Raw genomic sequence first — 9,888 nt, 5'->3', positions numbered from 1 at the left:
TGGAAAAATTGCAAATATTGCAAAAATAATTAGCAATAGATTAGCAGTATTTTATTCAATTCGTGCATGATTAAATACCTAAAAAATATTAAAATAATACCTGCATGCTTTAAAGATAGCATACTTTTCAAGATTTATATTATATTTCATGATTTGAAATACCAAGTGATATTTTTAATTGTCAAATACTTAATAATTTCAAAACTGAATAAGTAAAAAATACTGAATATAATACATGATTATTTCCATAATTTTGTAATAAATATTAACTTATATTAATTGAACATTAACAAATTAATTAATCAACAAATATTATTATTTTATTCAAGCATTTTATTGTTGATTCACATTATATATGACAAGAAATATTATTAAATATTTGATAGAATAATGTAATAATAATAGCTAATTCAGTCAACACATGCCCGATAGGTTATTATTCATAATTACAATATTAAAACATATAATATTATTTAAATATTATAAGCATAGTCGACAATATAATAATAGTATCAAATCTGTCAACTCTTTATAATATATTTTTATTTATATTTAATAAAAAGGGAGATTAAATATTTAACACAAGTTCTCTAAAGGGAGGTAATCTCACCATCCATTCCAGAGATGATCATATCTTCCCACTTTTAAAGCAAGCAAACATTCAAAGTGGTCGAAGGTGACCTTCTACACCATGCAACCAAACATGAATGAAAGTATGATACTTTCATGACTTCAACATCCCTTACTTTCCATGCAGATGAAGTAGTAGACATGCTCACTTCCAAAAAGAGCACATTTTAAAAGTGTCATTTTCAGAAAATATCTAAAAGTCACTCCCAATCCACTTGCAAAACCAAACTGGCCCTAACACAGATCAAACACAAGCAAGATAAACATCTCACAAGTGTCTCTGAGGCATGACATTGACATGGAAGCGAACATGAAGTGAGATACAACAGATTAAGTAACCATCAAGTTCTGTTTAGCAATTCTGTTGAGCAATATAAAGTGATCAGAATCCAATTTTCTACAAGGACATGGACTAAAATCAATTTGAAAAATAGGAATTTAAATTATCTGGCATCATTTACTCCCAAACCCAACTACCGGAAATATATCGAAATTAATGGAATATCAACATCTGCACCCTCATCATTCTCGCAAGCTGCCACAATATCCAGATGCCTCCTATAAGGGGGTACTTCAACTCTTGCTACATCCCTTGCTACATCCACAACCTTCTTATCCATCCTATCCCTGTGCCTGGGGAACATGCTATTGTAGAGTAAAGAGGAACCGCACGAGATGCTGTATGCATTGATGCCTTTGTCCTTCAGCCACCGCAAGAGCTCCCTCAGCGTAAAATCCCCTTTTATGATCCAACGGTCCCAGACTGTCCAGCTCATATCCTGGTGCTTGTTTAACTTGGGTGCAACTGGTTCGGCCATGGAGAACAGTGGAAGAGCGAGGTTAGCAAATGTGTTGCGGTAGTCTTCAAGCTTGTGCCCACCATCAAGAACTTTGTAAAGCTCAAGGCAAACAAGACCAGTGGCCATTGCTGTGGAAGTTGCAATGGCAGGGATGATGTTGCCAGCTTTTATTTTAGCATTCAACTTATCGACTTCTCCAATGCCATAGTTTCTCGCACGCATGTTGGCAAGCCCAGCTATCAAGTCCATGTGATAATTTGTGTCATCATCCTGTAAAAGTAATGAATAAAATATAACTGAAATAGAAATCAAGCATTTCATAAGCAAGATCAAGAAATAGCAGAATCCAAGAGTTATTGTTGAGAGTGAGAACCCAAGCCCCTTCACATAGGAAAAGTTAGTATTCAAATGAAAAGGAGGTGATAGAGAACATTTAGAAATACGTGGGTATGATAGGATGATTCGGCCAGGCTGCAAATAATTTCCAAGCTGCTTGCCAAAAATTTAGAGAAGAATAAATTTCAACAAAGCTTTAACATGTCATTGGAAAAATATGCATGTGCCCTTGATTTAATAGAGCTTTGAAGCTATACGATAAATGATGATGAGATGGGAAGAGTAGGTCAAAAAAATAAACCGGTTGCACTAATTAAGCAGAGACACAAAGTGGCAGACAACCAAGTAAACTGTCACAAGAAAGAAGCTTGGATTTGTGTCAGGGGTAGCGATTAAGGAGAGGAAGGTCAAAGCAAGCATACATGGAGGTATTGAGAAAGGATTGGAAAAGTCTGGTAATACATGCACTCTCTCATTGGAGTAAGTGTTTGAAGGATTCCATAAGTAGGAAGGATCGTGCTTGTCAATCATGATTAAAGTTACAGAGTCTTTCAGCTGTAGAAAATTTAAATTTTTCAAGAGCGATCTAGAAAATGAAGATTAAAGAAGGAGGAAATCCAAGCCAATAAGACCTGCTATGCCTTTCAGGAACATGTATTGCAGTAAAGCAAAATGCTCTAGTATAATATAACACAAAAGCCTTCAATTAAGGCTCAGCATGACATCTTTTGTCCTCACATCCCTATACCCTCTCTCCCCCCCAACCTTAGCAAAACACCTTAGTTAAGCTCTTATTTTAAGGGAGAGATAAAAAGATCATCTACCAAAATTTAAGTATTATCATGTCAATGTGTGAATGTTGCTATGATTAATTTCGGTTACTGGATTAATGGTCTGCAGATGCAAATAAAGGTTTCACTGAATACGACCTTGGGACTGAAGTTAAAATGCAACCAGTCTGTTGAAAAGAACTGACCTTCTCAAACTGTATTGGATTCATTCGGAATCCTGCAGGCAGCTTCTTGGCACATCCTTCCAATTTGGTAATAAGTTCACTGATGACAGCACCATCATCAATAGAAACAGCAGACAGATTTGTTGCTTTCTCGTCTGTTACAATCTTTACTCCTTTCTTGGGCTGAAAATCAGGGACCAACACCTTATTAATTGCATCAGCCAACTTCAATGGGCTGCTGATCCAATCAGGTACAGAGATCCCAAATGTCTGAGCTCTCAATATAGAAGCAGCCACGACAAAATTAAGGTGGCCTGGGTCACTAGTTGAGAATTGCAATGGATGCGGGAAGCGTTTAGGAGCAGACCAGAATGGTGCACCAGTGCTGGTGGCAGAATCCTCAGGGAAAGTAAAAGTTAATTGCTTCACACGATTGGCAAAGTAATCTTCAAACCTGTGAGCAAATAAATTAGAAATAGTTACAGCACAGCATCACAAAGATAAGAAGAAATAGATGTTCCAAATACATACGACAGTTGGGATACATGCATCCATAACATCCAACTCTAAATGCTAACATTTGCCATGCGAACCATGGCATTGTGGGGTAACAATTAGCAAAAACTAAATTCAGGAATAAAAGATAAATTTGATCCCCCCCACCAAAAGAAAAAAAGAAAAGCAGAAAAAAGTGCAAAGTAATGGAACTTTACTTCAATCGTGCCCACGTGATGCAATCTTGGAAACTCTCACACCACTCCTTGTCAAGGCACTCTAAAACATGTTCAAGTAGATCCCTAGCCTGTGCATCCCCTGCATTTTTCATTGCAGAAGTATATTCACTTGGGTTGGAAAGGAAAGTGTTCACTTCATTTGGAGTTTTCTCAAGCAAGCCTTCAAATTCAGAACGGGCCCATGCAAGACAGTGATCAATATTATGAGGAAAAGAGTGAACCGTGCACATTGGTGCCTGCTTCTCAGGAGGGTCTCTGGAGGCCCCATAATTCTCAGTCAGGTGAGGTATGACCATCTGTGTGTTGCACTTGGCACCCAGAGTTCCAGATTCCAAAAGTGGCTTCTGAAAATACAAGCATCTCCCGTCAATATACATTCTGGCAGTCACATTGTCTAATGCATTAATAACAATATTCAAGCTCTCCCAAAATGCATCATCAAAGATATTCTCTGTCTCTGGGCAAGCTCGGTTTTGAAGTGCTTCTATATGAAGGCTAGGGTTGATTGAACTGGCAACATGAGCAGCTACAGTGGATTTGGCCTGCCCGATATTCCAGTGACGGAAAAGAAACTGACGGCTGAGATTACTCTTCTCAATCACATCATCATCTGTTACTGTCAGCTTCCCTTTTTGGCTGCAAGAAACTCCCATTAAGGCTAGGTTCTTCAAGAATTCACATCCAAGAGCACCAGAGCCTACAAGAAACACTTTAGCCTCTTCCAGTTTCTTTTGAAGCTTAGATCCAAACACAGAAATTTGAGCATCGTAGCGGCAGTTCGATGGCTTCACATCATCAGGCTCCAATGGTTCAACAGGAAGAGACTCTACTGAGTCGAAGTAAAAGAACTGCCCAAGTATTTCATTAGACATATATCATATCAGGATTATCACAAGGAAAAGAAAATCAAATCAGAAACCTCACCTGGAAAAGTGGATGAAACTTTCCAGAGCATGCTTTCACGACCTCCTGGCCAACTATACCACCAAATATTGCAGCCATAGGATTCAAAACTGCCCTAGAACCATTTGCAAAATGGTGTAGAAGTTTCTGATCTATTTCTTCCATCTTGCCATCTCCCAAGCTTTCGTTTATACTAATAGCAAAAGCTATCAGCCTCTGAGCATCCTCCTCTGATCCAGCAACAGGAAAACGTCCCAATTCTTGCTTAAATTTATCCAAGGCTTGAAAAGCCAAATGTAACTGAGGTGGGCGGTCAAATTTTGAAAAATCACACAGAAGAAACTCCCCAGGATATCTGAGGGCATCCCTTAAAGGTTTGAATTGCAGGACCTTAGGTTGTTTTACCTGTGTAACTATTCCACCTTTCTCATATGCACCAAAATGACTTGTATCTTCTTCAAGAATAAATGATTGTGCCCTTGCATTTTTAATCTTACGTGGCTTTCCATCATTTAGTTCCGTCATTCCCTGAACTTCTGAGAAAACAACAAGTTCTCCATCCTGGAACTCAAACCGCTCATCATCAACACCAGATACAAGGGCAGGATTGTCATTGCTAATGGATGCAATGATACCTGTATGTGGTTCCTCACCATCAACATCAACAACGGTAAACTCCGGGCCAAAGTCACAGAACACACTGCCAAAAAGGCCTCGAACTTCAGATTTTATAAAGGAAATTGGAGGTTGCTGATTGTGACAATAATCATCAAACTCAATCGCTTTGTCCAAACTTATATCAGTAAAAACTACAGCCTGCAATGCAGAAAACTGATATTTGTCAAAAATTCAAAATATTCACAACACAGATATGACAGTAGCATCTAGCATCTTGAATGGAGCATTGCAAGAAAAAAGTACATATATATGAGCACGCGCAAGTTATGTCCCCCTTTTTCTCCTGTAAGGGATATTAATAGAATCACTGATATGATCAAATTAATTGCTTGGACTTCATTATATATGAATGAAATGCATAAAAATGATGCTACATGATGAGCATCAGTTGCATATAGCATCATTTAGAAATTTCTTTATAGAATATTGACTGTCCATCCATCACTAATAAATAAATATTGATGCAGGAGAGGATGTCTTGGTTAATTTCAATTTTTATCATTAAATTCATGCAGGCTACTTGTGATTTGGATCATAGAAAACCAATTGAGAATTATGAGGGTAGAAAAAAGAAAATGACTGTTACGAAGCTGACCGGTAACAGATAAGCATAACATTTTCCCATAGAATGCTTACATTAGTATTGTATGGACGTCAAGAGTAACATATTACCATTAACCATCTTGGGCTTGCCATAATGTTCCTACATTAAAACATTCACGACTTACCACAATTTGATTTTTATGAGGTTGAATGCTCCTAGTTGTGACTACTTTCCAGTCTAATATCAACATTAAAACCTGCCTCTTACAAACTTTTTTAATAACAAATATTGCAGAGACTTTCACAAACTACATATGTCACTGATGCATGCAAAGCTAAGATAGTGCAAGAGTGATTAAAAGCTAGTCAAGAATTAACATGATCCTGCAGTAGTTTGAGAGGAGTATGTGAATGATGAAAACAGTGCCACTGGCTAATAAGAAGGGGGAAATGTACTGATAATTTTCTATAAGCAACAAACCTGAAAGTAAGAGAGATGCTCCTTGGTCAGTTCTCCCATTAAGGTAGAAATCATAACAGCATTGTTAAGCTCTTGCAGCTTCTTTATACATGCCAGAGCTTTGTTCTTACCAATATCCTCTTCAGAGAAAAAGAAATTGCTGGATAAGTCCCACAATTCCACGGTGCCTTCATCATGTAATGTGATAGACTTGACACCAGCAAGTGCCAGGTTCTTTGCTGCATGAGATTAAAAAGAATTATTTAAGTCTAAATCAGACAATAATATATACACTGAAGGAAACCGAAACGGAATTCTAGCGTAATATCTAAAAAATACCATGCCTCTAAGAATTCTCTGATATAATGTAGTGGACTAAACAACCAAAAATTACACAAAAAATGATTTAGACTATGAGTTTTTGAGGGCATGTTACCACATGGAAAAAACTAGAGGAAAATGTAAAATGTAATTAGCTACTGGAGCATTTTCACATTATTAAAAGCTATCAAAAGATGCAATGACTTTATCACTAAGATATGTCCTTAGAACTCTACTAATCCTCTCATTCCCACAACATATACTCAGTATATTGCACTATGATGCTTGGTAACAGGCCCAAAGTATACCTAAAAGCCCCATGCATAGAGCCCCATGCATAGAGACAGGGTTTTTCCGAGTGGGGCCCAGTTACAAAGCAAAAGTTGGAAATACAAAATGATGCACTTAGTACAAGAAGGCTGTCATTGTCGCCCGTAAGTTGAGTGCTTCTCAAAACTGCGGGGGTCGCCAACCATCGCAATGATTTTTAAGAGGTGATGGTGACCAAGGCAGAATGGAACAAATCGAAGGCAAACAAGGAATACTAACTGATTAGGGAGACACAGTGACCATCTGAGCCTTCATTCATCAAACAAGGGACTGATTTTTTTTTTCCACCTTAAAAGAGACAAAAAGGAGCTCACTTGCTCTGAATTTTAGACCAGCAGAGCCAGCCAGAATTACTGGTAGTTCTTATCTGGTGAATCCCAGCAGAGGAGCAAACCAGTCAGTGCATGGCTTTTCTCTTCCTCTTTAAGCCTATATGATCTTACTCTCGGCTTAATTTAACAACAACCTTAGGGCCCCAAACAGCTCACTTTCAATCATTCGTATGAAACCCCATAGCAACACCCATCAAACATAAATTCCATTACTCTTTAAGGCTTCAAACGCTTTATTAGATCTTCAAATCTGACCCTAAATTCTGGTTCCCTTAAACTGAACTGACGTTAAGAACTCCATATTTTTCCAACATGACCTCCCATAGAAACAAACCTAATCCTTGTCCAATAGACCTAAGATGGAGTCTGAAACAGTGAGGAAACACAAAATTTATTTAGAGGTTTACAGTGGGTTGTGTGACAACATCAGATGCTTCTTCTATGTGCAGGAGTCTTCAAAAGATGAGGCAACACCTACTGATTGGTGTCATTAAGTGTGAGTGCATTTAACTTATGTTCGTAGGGTAAGATGCAACAAAAAAAATCCAGCATTTGCATAAACTAAAGGTGTCATTGACGGTAGTAGGGGCATTATCTTAGCTTCAAAATGTTATGGCTCTAATGTCCCTGTAACACAGACATGCAAGAATACTGAATGGTATGTAACATGTCAATTAACATCCCTACTGTAGTAAATCCCTAATTGTACAACACCCTGCTAACAAAATTTCAAAAGAAAACAAATGTCATGAAGCTTTAACGAATTTTTAATCAGATATGCAACTTCCAATGGATGCATAGCCCAACAAGAGCATTTAATTTTCCAAGAGTTGAGGTCAACATGTAAAATGCCGATGATCAAAGAAAAATCAGCGCTCGTCAGAAAAAAATACCTTATGGTAACCATAACAGAACTATTCTGCTCATGATCAAATCCACAACGTTCAGGATTCTCGTTCCATGTTGTCAACGAATGAAGAATAAAATGAAACAAAGAGGTGAACATCATTGGATTCTAGATCTACATCAACAGAGGGAAAGGCTAAAAGAAACTGCTGGATATCGACAGTTCAACAACCACTCAGAAATCGTGGGAAAGAACTGATTTTTGATCAGGTTTCCTTGCATCCATTTCATTCCAAACCAAATCCACAGCCAGCACACATATAAACGTTGGATTCAAAGAAAGAAAGAAAGAAATAAAGAAAGATAAAGAGGAGAACATCACCACCCACGCATCGGTGGCTTTACCTATCTCCGCCCCGAGCCCGTTGAGCCCTGAGATGAGAACACTGGACGCGAAGAGCCGGCGCATCGTCTCCCTCCCGTAGACAGCAAGCTGCCGGCTGTGCAGGTCCTCGTCGATGTCCGCACCATTGCTGCCATTGCTGTCGCAGGCCATGCCGTGCGGTGGCCTGTGGCTGCCCTCCGCCGCCACCTCCGAATTCGAGCACTCTACCTTCGGCTTCTTCGGCACCGCCCCGCGCGGGACCCCCTCATCTACCTTAGCTCCCTCCGTTCTCTTTCTCGGAAACATATAGAGCAGCGCCCTGCTCAAAGCCCCCAACCACCTCATCGCCATGATCAAAACCCAAAAGGAAGCACCAAAACAACAAAAAGAACACGATCGAATGCAAGAAACGTTCCCTGACCCTCATCCTAATCAATCGGCATCGAGGAATCAAGGGAGAGACGTGGTTGAGGGAGGAGGAAGACGTACCAAAATCCCGCGGTGGGGGGGGAAGGAATCGGAGGGGAGGGGGGCGAGAAGAAAGCGGTGAGATTCTTTCGGCGCTCGCTCTCTTTTGCTGTGGCTTTTCGCTTGCACGCTTTTTCCGCTGGTGTTTTGAGAGAGACGAGATGGGGAGAGAGGGTTCACCGCGGTATCGATGAGACCGACCTTGGATTCGTTTCTCCTCCGTTCCTCCAATCTTCGTCTCGTATTTATAGATAGCGGTATTGACCGGAGAAGAAAGCGAATGTATTCGGACCATGGGAGCAGGGGTGGGACAAGAGAAAGATTCCATATACGGACTGCTACGTAAAATTTTTATGAGGGGTGGATATACGCCGTTGGATTTTCTCCTCGAGTATATCCCTGCCGTATATGTTTGGCGTCGCCATGCCTTCTGCAGTGCTGTCGCCGGGGTAAGGGAGCGAAGCTGGGGGAGGATCAGAAAATCGCATAGAAATTCCTATGCACTCGTCTGTGTCAAAAGAAGCAGTCGCGGTGCATGGTTCGATGATTTGACGTAGACCGCCTTTGGTGGATCCATTCGTGATTTTCTTGATTTTGAGTTAGGATGGAAATGGACGGAGATGCACGAAACTCGAAATGGCAAAAATACCTCAGTACTTGTATATCAACTATTTCGCATGCATCGGGGAACATATCCATGCCGTCCATGCTTAGCACCATGCCTTTTGCACGTGCGACTACGGGGGCGAGGGAGTGAAGCTGGGGGAGGATTAGAAGATGTATGGAAATTCCTATGCACTCGCTTGGTTTATAAGAAAATGTTGCGAGCGTGGATTGATGATTTGATCTACACCGTTTGGTGGATTAGTTTGTGATTTACTTGATTTTGAGTTACGGTGGATGGAGAATGGCTTTGACTTGGATGCAGGAAAGACATATACGTCGGTCTCTAAAAAGATCCAAGAAATGGAGAAATGTCTTTTACCTTGTCTGTTGTTGTTGCTAGAATCCGAACCAAAATAGTAGGGCCATCGAGAGTAATTGGTGAGGTCAACTGCACTTCGAGCTGGAGAGTTGTGCTGATGGATGGAGTGGTGTTGACAACTCTGATTGCGCTTGGGTTAAGGTTTATTTAGCAATCCCTGACCGACTTGAAACCAGAAAAGA

General features: G+C 39.9%; 1 protein-coding gene across 2 annotated transcripts; it reads right to left on the bottom strand.

The window, feature by feature from the left end:
* Positions 1-890: 890 nt before the first annotated feature.
* On the bottom strand, positions 891-8,950 carry LOC103706727 (ubiquitin-activating enzyme E1 1). 2 transcript variants are annotated; one of them, XM_008790943.4, is made up of 7 exons: positions 8,743-8,950; positions 8,274-8,572; positions 6,061-6,278; positions 4,380-5,174; positions 3,435-4,303; positions 2,743-3,175; positions 891-1,700 (listed from the first exon to the last, which is right to left on the bottom strand). In XM_008790943.4, the coding sequence occupies exons 2-7, from the start codon at positions 8,557-8,559 to the stop codon at positions 1,104-1,106; spliced, it is 3,198 nt and encodes a 1,065-aa protein (XP_008789165.1). In that variant the 5' UTR covers positions 8,560-8,572; positions 8,743-8,950; the 3' UTR covers positions 891-1,103. The 2 variants fall into 2 exon arrangements, with proteins under 2 accessions (XP_008789165.1, XP_008789164.1); XM_008790942.4 differs by having other exon boundaries at positions 8,274-8,950.
* Between the last annotated feature and the right edge of the window lie 938 nt (positions 8,951-9,888).

Source organism: Phoenix dactylifera, chromosome 13 (genome assembly GCF_009389715.1).
Source record: "Phoenix dactylifera cultivar Barhee BC4 chromosome 13, palm_55x_up_171113_PBpolish2nd_filt_p, whole genome shotgun sequence".
Classification (NCBI taxonomy): Eukaryota; Viridiplantae; Streptophyta; class Magnoliopsida; order Arecales; family Arecaceae; genus Phoenix; species Phoenix dactylifera.
Note: the sequence above shows the minus strand (reverse complement) of the source record. Positions and strands in the feature narration are given on the sequence as shown.

Excerpts from the sequence above, each read along its gene's own strand:
- LOC103706727 (XM_008790942.4), bottom strand. The coding sequence starts at position 8,604 with ATGGCGATGAGGTGGTTGGGGGCTTTGAGCAGGGCGCTGCTCTATATG. Across the intron at positions 6,279-8,273 it reads CGGGCTCGGGGCGGAGATAG|CAAAGAACCTGGCACTTGCT; the intron begins GTAAAGCCACCG and ends AATCTCATGCAG. Across the intron at positions 5,175-6,060 it reads AGCATCTCTCTTACTTTCAG|GCTGTAGTTTTTACTGATAT; the intron begins GTTTGTTGCTTA and ends TCTGCATTGCAG.